The sequence below is a fragment of the Fusarium falciforme genome, chromosome 11 (genome assembly GCF_026873545.1).
Source record: "Fusarium falciforme chromosome 11, complete sequence".
NCBI classification, from domain to species: domain Eukaryota; kingdom Fungi; phylum Ascomycota; class Sordariomycetes; order Hypocreales; family Nectriaceae; genus Fusarium; species Fusarium falciforme.
This window is the reverse complement of record NC_070554.1, coordinates 1308358-1322821: the sequence shown is the minus strand read 5'-3', so window position 1 is coordinate 1322821 and position 14464 is coordinate 1308358. Positions and strand designations below refer to the sequence as shown.

At 52.5% G+C, this 14464-nt stretch overlaps 4 protein-coding genes across 4 annotated transcripts; 1 reads left to right on the top strand and 3 right to left on the bottom strand.

Annotated features, from left to right (window-relative positions):
* Positions 1 to 382: 382 nt before the first annotated feature.
* Positions 383 to 2687, bottom strand: NCS54_01335000 (Hypothetical protein; the record flags this gene model as incomplete). The annotated part of the gene is made up of 4 exons (XM_053158550.1): positions 383 to 1417; positions 1469 to 1881; positions 1934 to 2139; positions 2191 to 2687. 4 exons carry the CDS (start codon positions 2685 to 2687, stop codon positions 383 to 385), a joined length of 2151 nt encoding a protein of 716 aa, XP_053014525.1.
* A 5268-nt stretch (positions 2688 to 7955) lies between these two features.
* On the bottom strand, positions 7956 to 9782 carry NCS54_01334900 (C2H2-type domain-containing protein; the record flags this gene model as incomplete). Its single annotated transcript, XM_053158549.1, has 1 exon — positions 7956 to 9782. The coding sequence occupies one exon, from the start codon at positions 9780 to 9782 to the stop codon at positions 7956 to 7958; it is 1827 nt and encodes a 608-aa protein (XP_053014524.1).
* A 1789-nt stretch (positions 9783 to 11571) lies between these two features.
* NCS54_01334800 (Hypothetical protein) lies at positions 11572 to 12207 on the top strand (the record flags this gene model as incomplete). Its single annotated transcript, XM_053158548.1, has 1 exon — positions 11572 to 12207. One exon carries the CDS (start codon positions 11572 to 11574, stop codon positions 12205 to 12207), a length of 636 nt encoding a protein of 211 aa, XP_053014523.1.
* Positions 12208 to 12573: 366 nt separating this feature from the next.
* Positions 12574 to 13617, bottom strand: NCS54_01334700 (Hypothetical protein; the record flags this gene model as incomplete). The annotated part of the gene is made up of 1 exon (XM_053158547.1): positions 12574 to 13617. The coding sequence occupies one exon, from the start codon at positions 13615 to 13617 to the stop codon at positions 12574 to 12576; it is 1044 nt and encodes a 347-aa protein (XP_053014522.1).
* Between the last annotated feature and the right edge of the window lie 847 nt (positions 13618 to 14464).

The following is a 14464-nucleotide window of genomic DNA, read 5'->3' as shown; positions in this document are numbered from 1 at the left end:
ACCTCTCTCTTCGACCTCTAACTCATCGTCGCCAATTCGCCAAGTCTTCGTCGTTACCTTGCCCCGAACGTCCCCTCGATCCGGTTCGGAAATTCTTCTTACTCGACTATCTTTTTGCATGGCGACAAGGGAATTCTGGTTGATCGAAGCTGTTGATGGTGTCTCTTAAGATCAGGCGAAAGTACAGCATGACTGTGTTTGTAAGACAGGACTGTAAATAAGCGCAATAAACTGTAGCATAGAGCCACTACTATCATTATCATCTAGCATCAAATCGTAAAGTTAAGGATTGACTTGAAATGAAGCCACCCCGTCTGCAAAACCAGTCTCTTCCCACCCCTACACCACTAACACCGAAACAATGCTAGCCACAAAAAGATGCTCAAGTCTTGAGGATATTGGCAGCCACGACAATACCCCGAGCAGTCTTGCTAACCCAATCCTGGGCCACGGAATAGTCGCCGTCCTTGGCATACTGAACACCCTCGGTGATGCCAGGGAACGTCACAGCAGCATATCCGGTATCGAGACCAGGAGCAGTGACGACGTGCTTGTAGAACTCACGGTTGGGAAGACCTCCCTGTGAGATGAAACCACGCTGGAAGTCGCGGTACTTGTGGTTGACAACCTTCTTCAGGATCTCGTCGTTGCGCTCAACAGCGATCTTCTCGAGGGCCTTGACCTCGTCGGCGCTCTTCTTGAAGTGCTTGATGGCTTCGTCGAGCTCAGAAAGATCCAGGTCGGCACCTGCTCCTTCGGTGTACTCGACGAGGTCGTCATAGTAGGCTCGAAGTTCGACAGCGTAGTTCTGGGTATCGATGGGAAGGATCTCATCGCTGGCCAAGTGGTACGCAATCAGAGCCAGGTACTGACCCTGAGAGGCATGCACATGGAAACCAGGGTCGCCGAAAGTGGCCATCCAGTGGTAGGTATCATAGTTGGAGTGGTAGTGCCAGATGGGATCGCCGGCACCACCCGAGCTTCCGACATCAAAGGAGCTGATTCCTCGATGCAGGAAGGGCGTGTAATCAGATCCAGAGCCGAGGACCTCCACAACACCGCCAGATGCCTCATGCCAAGCATCGTAGAGCGAGATGTTGAAGCCACCAAAGTTGGGATGGATGATCTTCTTCAGGGTCTCAGTCGCGAGTGTATGAAGCTCAGGAGTAGTGGCCAGGTTAGGTCGGGGGCCAGAGACGGCAACATCAATGTTGAGATACGCGACAGCCGTCTCGGTGAGCCAGTTGACGTGCTCCTCAACCCATTCAGTAGAGCCAATGAGACCCCATTCTTCGGCATCCCAGGAAGCAAAGACAATGTTTCGCTTGGGCTTCCAGCCAGCATCCTGGAGCTTCTTGAGGGCTCTGGTGAACTCGACAAGGATAGCAGATCCAGAATTGGGATCTCCGTTGCCGCCCTAAAGTGGTCAGTCATCAATGTCTAGCGGGGGAAATTGGGGCATACTCACGACCATCCAGGTGTCTCTATGGTTTCCAATGACAATAGTCTCGTCGGCGTTGGTACCGTTGATGACACCAATCACATTGTGAATCGGCGCAATGCTATCACGAGATGCCACATCAAGAGACAGCTTCACGCCCGGGGCGGGGCCAGTGCTGTATTCAGCATCAAGTGCTCCAGTCCACCTTGTTCGGTTGACTGTCTCGGCAGAAATGCCGTGGCCGTCGAGAGCCTTCAGCAGAGGCTCGGCTGCCAAGTACGAGATGGGGAGAGAGGGGATCTTGGCGATCACGTCAGAGTAATCGGCTCGGGGAGCATCTTTGTGAGAGGGATAGCCAGGAGTTGTAGGGTCGCCAGGGTGAGTTGAGAGGAAGAGAGTTGAACCTTTTTGCACAGAGCTGGGGTTTCTAGCAGGGCCATCTGAAAACAGTCAGTTCATGTTCACATATTCTTCTGGTCTGTTAAGACTTACTAGGATAGGCCTCGTAGCCGTTGGCAACCGTGACGTTACCGTCGTCGCCAGGGTCGGTAAATAGGACGGCTCCAATGGCGCCGTGGTCCTGAGCATTCTTGACCTTGAGTCCGCGGAACAAGCCACCGTACTTGATCAGAGCAATCTTGCCCTTGATCTCAACGCCGAGCTCGACGAGTCTCTCAAAGTCATCGATGGAGCCACGGCTAGTATCTGTTAGCGACCATTCTGTGTCTCCCTCACGTAAGTAGTCTTACCCGACATAGACGTATTCGGCAGACGCATTACCGGTAGGAGAGTAGCCCAACCATGTCTGTTGGGAGATCACATCCAACCCCGTAACGTCGTCTTCCTCTAGTACATCCTCCTTGAGGTTTACCTCTGATACTTCACCGCTGGCACTTGTATGTTGCAGAGAAGCACTGACGGGGTACCGCAGGAAAACGTGGTACTCGCTGAGATGAGCATCCACGCCATTCTCGTTCCATCGGTCCGCTGTCCATTGCGCAGCGTCTTTGCCGTAGCCAGCGAGCTTGTTCTGGTGGCCGTAGTAGTCGGACCACTCATCAATGGAGACGTTGTCAAACGAATTAACCAGGAGAGTCTCGTGATCATTCAATATCGGAGGCCATTGATCATTGCGCTTGACAAGTGGCTTGCGATGGGTATGCCTTGCTTCTAGATTAAAGTCGCGCTGACAAGCAGACGCGCTAGAAGCAAAAGCAGCAAGAACAGAAAGCTGTTGGACACGCATGATTAACTCGCGATGCCAATTGAGCTTGTAAAAGATGCAACGTAGAGGGGTAGTAGAATGATTGACATCACCGGGAAGCACAGAGACTATAAATGCACGGCTTGCATCTACCCCATGTGCCATGTTACCATGCAACTCCATCATTGTGCCATTGACCAGGCAGAAAGGCCAAGTCTATCCAAGACCAGGGATGAGCTGGGCCAAGCTCCATCTGATTTGCCAGCACTATCATGACTCTGTGCTACGTCGGGTCAGCTTCCTTTCCTAGGCCGCACCACGCAGTAAGCTTACGAGCTCTCAAGCTCGGGATAGGTCCCCGCCATGTCGTCATACCTCGACCAAGACAAACACAGCCAGTCGGTGGTAACCATTTCAGGAAGCTCAGCAAAAGCTCTTTGCTTGAGCACGCCTTGGCCACGAGGCGGGGGAGGATCGGCGCATAAATCACCTTCCTGATCGGCGATAGAGCTGCCTTGGCCCGGTGGGGTTAAAGACAAGCATCTTGCTTCTCGCGCCATCCGAGATACAAATTGTATTGCGTGTGTAAGCACGGCGGATGTTGTGGAAGTTCCCCGCTTCTCGAGTGCGTGATGGATCGGCAGTTCAAACTCGAAAATGTAACGCGGTAAGGTTCTTTACCAACATTGTAGGCGTAGGGTTTGGGAGCCTTTATAGATCTCTGGGTCATCAAGCCTGTTAAAATTATGGTTCTCGCTTAACTGGGCTTATATTAAACCGTCATTTTCGTGGAAACTAGAGCTCAGCCGTGGAACATTGTGGTCGTGGAGGGCGGAAGCACCGGGCCTTGGCTTGCAAGCATCGTTATCTCAACTGCTAGAACTGCTCAATCGGGCTTAATGCTCGTACAAGGGGAAGATGAGCACACGTGAGCAAGGATCATTGATGCGCTGATATAGAGTTGCTCATTGCTGTTGAATCCGGCAGGTTCCTATCGAAACCTAGCTGTGAGGGTGCTGTTGTACCAAAGCGCGCACCAGAGCCAGATGAAGTTCCAAATGGTAGGCGGACAAGCTGGAACGACATGGCCCGCGAATGAGAGGCTGCGACGAGATTATTTAACAGAGTCTTGGCTTCAGATGGCAGTGAGGCTAGTCAATTCCCCGCATCCCCAGGAGTTGGCTTTTGATCTTGAGATAGGGTTAAAAATAACCTTAATTTTTGGTCTGTCTGCCAGAGATGGTCACTTCCACCAGGCAGTGACACTATCGACTCTCAGCTACGCCCTCGGCAAAAGGTGCAATTGTTCTTAGGACTGTTTCTTCTTTCTCCGCACTTTCTTGCGTCTTTGTTCACAATCTTAGATAGTAGACATACTCTTCAGAATAAAGCTGATGGAGGATGTCACAAGAGGTGCCATCTCACCGCATACATCAGATAATCACATTTCGAGTTCCGCACACCCAATTTCTGCCAATTTAGTAATAAAGGGTAATAAGTCTCACTAATTAAAATCCACTGATCGAGTGATCAGCCCTGAAAAGCTCAATTTACAGACCTATGCAACCTCCATCGTCACAATACGACCTGACGGACAGACGATTGCGAACCTCTTTCGTACAGCATCCATGATCAACTTTCGGTGCTCGGTTGGAATCCAAAGCATGCGCTCAGTTCCTCTCAAGATCCAATCTCTTTTAAAACTCAGACCCCACCCAACAAGCTTGACGTCTTTGCTGGGATTGCTGTGCCCCGCAGCCTCCAGGATGCCAAATTGGGTATCAAGGAGAAACCCATCCGTTGAAGTCCCAGCGTGACCTAACCCCAACCTTTGAAAAAGCTCGTTGTCTAGCCTATGTCTGGAGAGCGCGGCCTCTCGGTATAAAGGGTCTTGGTATAAAAACAACTCCCGGGAATCCGGAGAGAAGGCACCCTGGGAATGGAACTTACTGGGTGTCACAATCTGGGGCAGTCCCAGGATAGAGCCGAAGTACTTTGGCTCATAAGTCTTCACAACGCTCGGGGGACTAGTACTAGTCAGAAATGCTTTGTGGAGAATGATGACCAGGAACGAACCCGCTTTCAATGTCTCTGTAATCGAGTTTGGCGTTCCCCAACGGGAGTAGAATCACTTCTTCTCCATGTCCCTCATCGTTTCTCGTGAGGACGTGCTTGTCGACCCAGTCACGGAAAACTTGGCACTCTGCAATGCCCTGTGCTCTTTGCTCTTCCGTGACTTTCGACCCAAGGTCCCTGTCAAATCAAAACAGAAAAAGTCAAACGCCATCCACAGGGATCTTGTGCTTCAAAGCAGACACTCACCCCTGAGATGGGCTCACGAAGACGGGTTTGCCAAACTTCTGCTCGTAGCCTTGTCGAAAGTCATCAAAGGTGTGATAGTTGTCATAGTACATCAGGCAGAAACCAGACTGGCAGTTTTAGCGGTAAAACATTGCTGGCAGGGAAAGAAACTCACGTTCTCGAAGTATTCCGCAATTGATTTTCCTTGGGCTTTGACTGGAGGGAATTCTTCCCACAGCTGGGTCAAACTGACCTTGGTGTGTTGAGCACCAAGAACTTGCTCCATGGCTGCCAGAAAATCCTCATTCATCCGTTGCTGGCCGTCTATCTTGTACGGTAGCCAATCCGTCGGATACAGAATCTTGGTTGGCTGCTCACGGTCAGTGGATGACATGGAAAAGATTGCTCAACGCTACTATCCAGTGATTCCGAGAGTTTGTTACCAGTCGACAGGCGAGTGAACTGAGCGAGATCCTCGAGTGATCGAGTGAGAAAGGCCAAGCTGGCAAATTCCCTTCCCGTATGTTAGCCACGGCAACACGCTGACCGAAGGGCAGAAGACTGACTCTGAGCTGGGCACTACGCCCTTCATAGAAATGCTTCTGCCGCTGAGCCAGAGTCCTTGAACTCCGGTTGCCCGCCCTGGCTCTCTTCCACTTCCCGTAGCTATTATTTGTGAGTCGAGTCCTCAATAATCAAGATGCACGGCACTTACTATCAGTGCCAATCGCCATATCGCACCACGGGTAGCCAGAAACGCAAACCCCTGCACCCGTGGAGCTGCCCGCCGGCCTTTGATAGCCATCTCCTCTGGGGTTCCAGGAAGGGAATTAATCAATTGCTTGATTCGGAGGCTTCTCGGAGCCGGCAAATGCCAGGAGCTTCGGTTTACCCACGATGACGGCATCCAAGTCGATCAGATTGCGAACAAACTCGGCAGACTCTGTCTGGGGGCCATAGTAGTTGATGTATTCCCTGCTGCTCATGGAAGTCTTGACGCCTGCGAGGTGAATGTTGCCCTTGATAGTAACTCTCAGCCCATTCAAAGGTCGGCTGTCTGATTTGGGGCTGTAGAGTCGAGAGGGGACAGCGACAGCCAGTTCATTTCCGCTCAGCGAGGCAGCCATCAGAGGCTCGTAGGTATAGGCATCTCTGGGCCAGCACCTCGGTTAGCCTTGTCACACCTATGTTGGGCCTACTCACTTTGCAGTTGGGGATCGTTCTCACGACGAAGGCGCGGTAGTCATCAGCAAAGAGACGCCAAGCCTGGTGTACGGCTGAGCCAACCCGGAATAGGGCCCTTGCGGAGCAAGATGACCATCAGCCGGGTTGTGCGCTATGGACTTGGGCTTGTCGACGCCAAGAACCTCTGCCACAGCATCCTGGGCACTATCCAGTCCATAGTCTGGCACCTCGATGTACTGGAAGATAAAAGCGCCTTCCTGGGAAAACCTTGAGCGGTAGACATCGTCATTGTCAGCAAAGAACTTGAGCTTCTCTGTCAGAAAGGCCTTGATATCGGGGCACGATTTCGGGAGAGTGACTACGACGGTGGGCTCAGCGGAGAGGCTATGGGACCCATTGAGGAAAAACTAAGATGATGTTAATTGGTATTGTCAGCTCGGTATTGGTTGCGTTACGAACGGCAGGCGGCTGCTTGACGTGGTAGGCGAGCGCTTCGCCCGGAAAGTGAACCAGAGTCTGCTGCAGCATCCGGGCGTTGGCAGTGGCCATGGTGCTGAGGCCTGTATACAGGAGGGGTCGAGGCAAGATTGGAAAGCCGAGAGACAAGGTTGAACAGGAAGAGAAGGAGGAGAAGGAGAAGGAGAAGGCGGATGGATTGTTCAGTCCGGATCGTGGTCGGCAGTGCGGCGGGGCGAGAATTGAGCTTCTGCTCTGAGTAGTAGCCCTTACGATCAGCTTTGGAGCGGAGCGGATGGGCGGGGGAGAGTCACAGCCTCCAACGCGCCCAGCGAGTTGAGGCAAACGCGCCAGCGCAAGTCAATGCCAAGGTAGATCGACCAGCGGCGAGCCCAGCGATGAAGGGTGAAGCGCCACAGGTGAAGCAGAGCTTGGCTGCTCCCTTGGATATGCGAATGTGGGCGCCTATGAGCTTAGATAGACCTCTATCCAAGTGTCTCGTTTTTCCCTCATCCGTCTGCCTACATATTCATAGCTTCTTTACCTGCTGGGGAAATCTCAGCCCTTTGCGTGGGTCATCAAGAAAGAAACTGTGCCCTCTAGTGCGAGTTTATTCCCATGTCTCCGCATAACTAAATCACACATGGGTCTCTTCCATCCTTACCCATCAAGAGGAAGTACCCATTGCGACTTCAATGAGGTGGCTGCTCCTGTCGCCTCCCTGAGTGCCAGGTGAACTGCGGCTTGGCTACGACGGGTGAGTAAATGTTAGAAATAGAGAAGAGCGTCATTCCAAATCAGAATCCATTGTTACATAAAGTAATAACAGAATACGTAGCGCCACCCGTGTGTCTAATGCCCTCTTCTCGAACGGCGCTTGAAGGGTTTGTTTGGGTTACACCTGTGGACGCGCAAGTATTGAGCGTTGTATTCCTTCCCACAGGCTTTGCAAGGCCTTTTCTTCTCAGAATCCGGCCCATGATGATTCTTGAAATGCCGATCACGATTGTCCTTCCTTGTAAACCGCTCTCTGCAATGCTTTTCAGGGCATGCAAAGGGGCGCGGCCTCCTCCTACTCTCATCAACGAGGTCAGGAACACCGCCACTTGAGGGGCTCAAGGCTGGGTTCCCCCGAGGCTGTACATGGTGATCATCGTTGGAGTCCTGTCCAAGCATAACCACATGTTGCCCAGCTGTGGGTGACTGTATGCTTGGAGGCCGTTCAACTGTTGAAGTGTTGGCAAAGCGAGATTGCACGCTCCTTGCTACACTCTGAGCATCCACGCTGATGTGCCAACTCGCTGCGTCTGTAGCTATAAATTGTACTGCTCCTGTCAAGAGGCTATAGAGCCCTACAGAGATGGTCGATTAGCCAACACCTGAACCAGGGGTACGCCACGAATGGGCAGGGCAGGACTCACAGAGCAGAAATATCAGCAATATACTGAAGATAGCACCAGCCATTACCTCGGCCCACAGTAATGATTTCTGCGACGAGGCCCGCTGGCCTGTTACGGCCTTCCTGTGCTGAGTAGACTCGGCCCCAATACCCGGGTCTCCTGGGTCGGGATCCTTCGGGGAGGGCCGATCCTGCTGAGACGGTCTCTGCTGCCCGTGTTTGGGATCCCCTAGTTCAGCGAACTCAGTTATATCGTGAAGACATTTCACTGCGTCAATGAGGTCCGATGTCCGACGCTCAGCGTGCTTGAATAAGTCGTGGTAATCCAGAGTCTGAGGCGTGTACAAAGTCCACATAGATTTGCGTACACTCCAGATGTCCCGCGCTGCGGCTTTAAACAGCTTTCGGTCAGCACCGTGGAATAAGAGGAGCCACCGCGGCAGGTCTCGTCGAAACTGTTCGTCGTCGAATTGGAAGTTGGATAAATCGTGTTTGTGGATGTGGAGCGTGGCCGAGACTGCTTTGCACACGCAGAGGAGAGCTATTGCCATGCCGAGCTCTTGCGGCAGGTAGCCATGCGAGATCTTATGCAGCGCTGTCATGCCAAATCGCCACGCTCGTGTCGAGTTGGGAAAGCGTCCGCGTACTCGGCCGAAAATCAGGTGCTGCCTCACCTTGGCGTACTCTCTGATGAAAAGGCCCCGCATAGTTGTCTTTACTTTGTCGGTGTTCATGATTGGGTCTGTTTTGAACAATAGGTCTCTATAGTCGTTGATGGTTGGCTCGCTTGGTGTCTGTTCACAACGGTCTGACATATGCCACCTGCCAAACATTGACATCCTCCATGTAAAGCTCCAGTATAGGAAACCTGCTCTAAAATGAAACGAGTTGAGTGCGGGTGCTGCGCCCGAATTGTCCTTGGCGTTCATGTCTGCACCGACTACTTTGAGAAAATATGAGAGTTCAAAGTGATTTGCCCGTGCAGCTTTGTGCAGGGCCGTCTCGCCTTGGTTGTTGGCCCAGGCGATGTCGGCGCCTCGAGCGACCAGAAGCCGAGCGACGTCAAGGTGCCCAGCAGTCACGGCGCGGAGCAGGGCCGTGTTTCCGTGCTCATCGTGTGCGTCAATGTTCACAGTTTCTTTGAAAAGATCGTCAGTTATTTGTCTGCCCAAAACATCCACGAACATTTGCATGTGCGAATAAGGTAGGATGGTATGGTTGCTCAAAAGATCGTCGATGACTGAGATGTCGCCATCACCCGCCGCTTGGAGTAGCTTGACATCTAGCATGCTGTTTTTATCCTCCTCTGGCAGCACGTCTCTAAGGACATCACTAGGGTCCTTATGCTGAGGACACGGCAAGCTTTCTTCCTGCTCCTGGCCCAGAAAGCCGTCGACCAGTAGCCTGAGGGGGAGGAAGGGCTGAGCCCCAACGCTTCCTACCGGAGCGTCGATGACGTCTCGCAGGCGTGCCTTGAGGTCCTCATATCGAGCGAAGAGGTGAGCGCCGTCCCAGGCACGCGGATCACACTGGGAGTGCCGCTCATCTGAACCGATGACATCAATGAGGGTGTTTTGGAGTATCTCGTTCCGAACTTCGATCTTGGTGTGGGCAGGTTGCTTGGAGATGGTGAAGGCGAAGTCTAGGGGGCCGAGTCGGCGGCAATGGCAGTCGGTCGAACAAAGCCCATCCGAACGATTGTTCTCGATGTAAACTCCCTCGCCGAAAGAGTCGCGGACAGAGACGGAGCACTGGGCTGCTGGTGACGAGTCGGTGGACTCAACAAGGCGAAACATGGGCAGCCCGCGGGCGACGTCAGGGTAATAGAGACAATCATATTCGAACAAGCAAAGAGCTTGCGAGAAGCTGCTTGCGACATGCTGTCCGAGTTCATCGGCACTGCAGAGTTCAATGGTCGGTTAGCTACTGTTGTCTCCAAACGGCTACGGGGCGGGACGTGCCTTGTCTGGTCTGCGTCCGGCGGATTTTGGTGGGGAATCATAGGTGGCAGGACGATAACGAGTCGGAAGTCGGAAGCAGGCGTTCAGTGTCGGACAATGGGATCGATAAATAGCGAAGTATCAAGAGCATTCATTTAAGAAGAATATGGAAGAGTTGAGGTAGCTGTGGCATTCCATCTCAAGGCGGATGACGCAGGTTTACTTATAGCTGGAGGGCGGCCAACACCAGGGTCCTCCAGCCAGGGGCCTCGGTCTGTATGTTTTTTCGTGGGTACCTCAGCCCAAGGCTCTTCAAGGTATCCTCCAGATTTTCATTGGTACCAATACTCTACATCTTCCAGGGCATAGAACTTTCAGCCTCATCAAGGTACATAACCTCCAGCTTTTTCTAAGTGACTTCTAAAAAGGCAGATTGTCTCAGCCCAGTTTCCGTACCTCACCAACCAGATCGTCTCAGAGCGCTGTCACCTCCAGCTTTTTTCTCACTCTCCACCACCCTTCCCCCCATTTCACCGACTCGAGCGTCTTCAGGTGCAGCTCATCCCCCTCGCCAACTTTTTCACCTCCAGCTTTTCACCTGCCGGGCGACTTGAATCAATTGAACCAATCCCGGCCTCGAAGCTCTTATGCTGCTGTTATAGATGCCCCAGTGAGAGTGGCGAACGCAGGACCGGGACACGGGAAAGGCAGTTTCAGTGATAAATAAGGACGGGAGAGAGGAGATGGTGGTAAAAACTGGCAAGGCATGCATTCCGTCACCCTCCTTGTTCTGTTTGCCTCGCTGCTGCAGCCGCCTTAAGAAAGCCAGCCACTACAAAAAACGAGGCTCTGTGTGCGCCCCTGCGCGATACGTAGGTGAAGAAATACCACGAAAAGATAGCTCTTGAGAAAGACTCTTCGAAGGACACAAAATAAGGGACAAAAACTAAAAATAAAATAATAATAAAATAATTTAAAGATAATCTAACACTTTATATCTTTTTATATATTATTTAGTATATTTATTATATTTCTGTAGGTACCTACCCTGAGGGAGTAATAAGCTAACATTTTTGTCCCAGTCGTGTTGCATTTTTCTGAAGCAGCCGGTTGGGCTGTTCTTGTCATGCGCCTCCAGGTTTGCTACCACTAGTATCAGAGCCTCCAGATTTCCTGGCTTGCCTCTTTTTTCAGGAATGTGAAAATTAGATAAATATCCTGCTCGTCTTCTCTACGTCCTGTCTTTGTAGAAGTGGCCAACCATCCACCCATCACCATCCGCAGCTCACTCGTTGACTACCCCCCACCAGAGCAATTCAACACTCTTCATTGCCCTTTAGAACTGCCCGGCTGGGTCCTTGGGATGCTTGGTAAGTGAGCCTGGCACATATTCCGCGTCTTCTGTCGCCAGGTGCTTCCCTCTATGTCTCTACCTCAGGAAGCCTTCCCATTAATTGCGTTTTGCGTCTGTCGTGTTCGATTACGAAGCTCCTTGATCCCACCCCCTCCCCCTCCCCCCGCGTTCGACACTCGATTGCATACAGGACACTCACTAACTGGTTCCCATAAAGCATTAACCCAAAGCTCTTCCCTTCCTTGCCATAGAGGCCTGCCCTCGCCGGGTCCCTCTCATTGCAGCCATGGCATGACGTACCATTGCACCACGCAGCGCCATGAAACAGCCAGCTGTACAGCGGCCCAGCTGGGATCCAATGGCCGTATCTCTCGCTATTCAGTCAACGCCACCCTCCGTTATTTTGTCGACCTGGATGGGTTCCAGGCCAAAGCTGATGGCGAGTACGTCGCAGCCTGCTTCGAGGTGGCCACACAGGCATGGAGCCTCGGTCCCGTGCAATTCAAGCGCTCATTTGATCGCAAAGATGCCTTCTTTTCTGTCGTCTACTCCAGCGACGCCCCCAATGACAGAACCCTAGCCGCAGCCTTCTTTCCAAACTGCCCTGCCGAGTCGCGCATGGTTAAGGTCTTCCCTCTGGCTTTTGTGTTCCGCGACGCCATGGTCAACACCTTCTGCCATGAACTCGGCCACGTACTGGGCCTGCGTCACGAATTCGCCGCCCAGACGGAGAAAGACGACCCATCGGTCCACTGGGGCTTTCCCAACCCCGAGTCTGTCATGAACTACTACAACCACCCGCTTGAGATGGCAGTGCACGAGCTGGACATTGCGCTCACAAATGGTCTGTATGCGTACGAGGGAGACAGCTTGGAGGGGTTCCCCATCGAGGTAGTGTCGCCGACCTCTGAACCTTGCTGGACATGATGGATATGAGAGACTGCAATGAGGAAGTTGGGATCTATTGGGTAGTTGCATTTCTATAAATCATCGATCATGCAACCTCTGGCTATCTAGCGGAAAGACAATCCTCTGAGTGATGTTAGTTTAAGGTTGCGTGAAATGTGGGCTCAACTCACCAAGGTCCAAAACCATCCTAAATATGGACACCTCGGTGGCAAGCTTGAGCCACGTCCGCAGCTTGGAGCAGCATGAGCTTAGCACGGGCGCCAATCATCATCACATCTCTCAATCTGCCGACCAGCTTATCTAGCTCCGTTGGTTAGTGACGTGTTTGGGTTCAAATTGACGAAAAGCGCACCTCAGCCCAGTAGTTGTAAACGAGACACAGGCTTAGCTCCTGGACAGACGCGTCGAGATGTCGTCAAGAATATTACTCTTGACCTTCTCTATAAAGGAATCTATCACATCGCTGTCTACTCCGTGCTCCCTGAGAAAATCGACCTTGTCTCCCAAGTCCACGTGGTCGTCCCGCAACTCAAGCAGCCTGCTGTCAAGTTCTTCTAGCACGTTCGCAGTGTTGTGGTCATCAGCTTGTAGCTGCTCGACTTCTCTTTTTAGCTCTTGGTTGTCCTTCTCCAAGGCAGCGACTCGTTGCTGGAGCTGTTGATTCTGCTCTTGCGTCGCCTTGAGCTCGGCCCAGATCAGGGCGATCTGGCTTGTGGCATCGTCTTCGCTTCCGGCTCGATGTCGCTTCTTCTCGTTGATTGGAGCCATGGGAGGTGGAGGCTCGGTTTCATCGTACGATGGCGGAGCGTCTTGGACTTGAGCGCAGAGTTGAATAACCTTAGCTCCCGTGCCGTGGTACATGCTGGCGAGGTCATCTTGATGGCGAAGAGGCTTTAAGCGGGCCTGGCGAATCGCATCGCTGATGGACTGCAGCGTGACTTTGGGCAGCTTGGTGGCCTCAATGTAGATGCGAAAGGAGGTTATGTCGGAGAGCATGCGAACGGCGTCGAGGACTCTACCCGACTGTGCCCGGGTTGGCGACAGTGGCTCTTTGGCTGCGAGGGGAACGAGTACTTCGAGGTTTCGGCTGACTTGGAAGTCTAGGCGAAGGGTGGTGCAATCGAACTTCTGTTGTACGATATTCGGAGCAGTCGCGGCAAAGGTAAAGTCGAGGGAAGTGATCGAGGGAGGATGGATTGGGATGAAAACGTCTGAAACGCCTTTGATGCCTTTGAGGTTCATGGGAAATCGTAATTCGAAGAGGGCGCATGAAGTATCGTTACAGAAGCGAATCCTTAGCCTGATATCGTCGATCTTGGGGTCAGGCTTGACCAAGTGATGCGTCTCATCATTGCATTCCCACTCGACGACGGCAGGCGTGCTCAGATCAACATCCAGGCATGATGAAGCAGGCTTCCTAATATCCATAAGCAACAAAGCAGCTAGGGGGCTTACCTCGATGAGCCAACATCACACACACAAACAAAGAGGATCAGTTTCGCTGACAGGCAACCTGCTTAGTCTCCAGAACTCTGCGAGACCAAGCAAGCCCCTTCCACAGGCCCCGGTTCTTCCAGCGAAGGAGGCGACGAGCGCTCGTTCGATGGGTAGAAGTCGGAATTTAATGACCTGTGGCGCGAGTCACCGGCTCTTCGAATGTGCGTGAATGCGGTGACGTGAAGATGCGACGCGATGCGCTGGAGCGCGGAGGTGGAGTGACGAGAAAGAACGAATGAGGAGCGAGTCTCACGGAAAAGTAACCGACTTGGCCCCCAGAACTCTGCAAGGCCAGTCAGGTCGCTTCTCTCGACTCTGGGTACTTCAAAGAGAGAAAAAGAGGTCAACCCATTTGAGAGCTCGAAGCGAAGGATGCACAAGAGCAAGGGCGCGTGCGCTGTGATGATGAAAGGAGGAGGTTGATTGCTGGGCTTGGCGGGGAGAGGAAGCAAATGTGGGGCGAGATCACATGACCCTTTCATTCACTGGGAGCCTATCGGGCCAGGCAGGATGACTAGAAAAATGGCCCAAGAGTGAAGCAGAGCCTTCTGCCATGATTCTCCTAGGTGAGCCATGACAGTGAACGCGAATTTTTCCTGTTTGGATGCAGCATTCCCCGTGGCTGCCTGGCTGGAGGGCCTGGGATGAGCGATGCTGCAATTCGCGATTTACTTTTGTCTCTATCGCGTATCGCACGTGATCTTCTTCTGAGATTCGACAAGTTGGTCGCGCAAGCCACAGCCACACAGATCACCCCGTGGCTGACACAAATATGTGG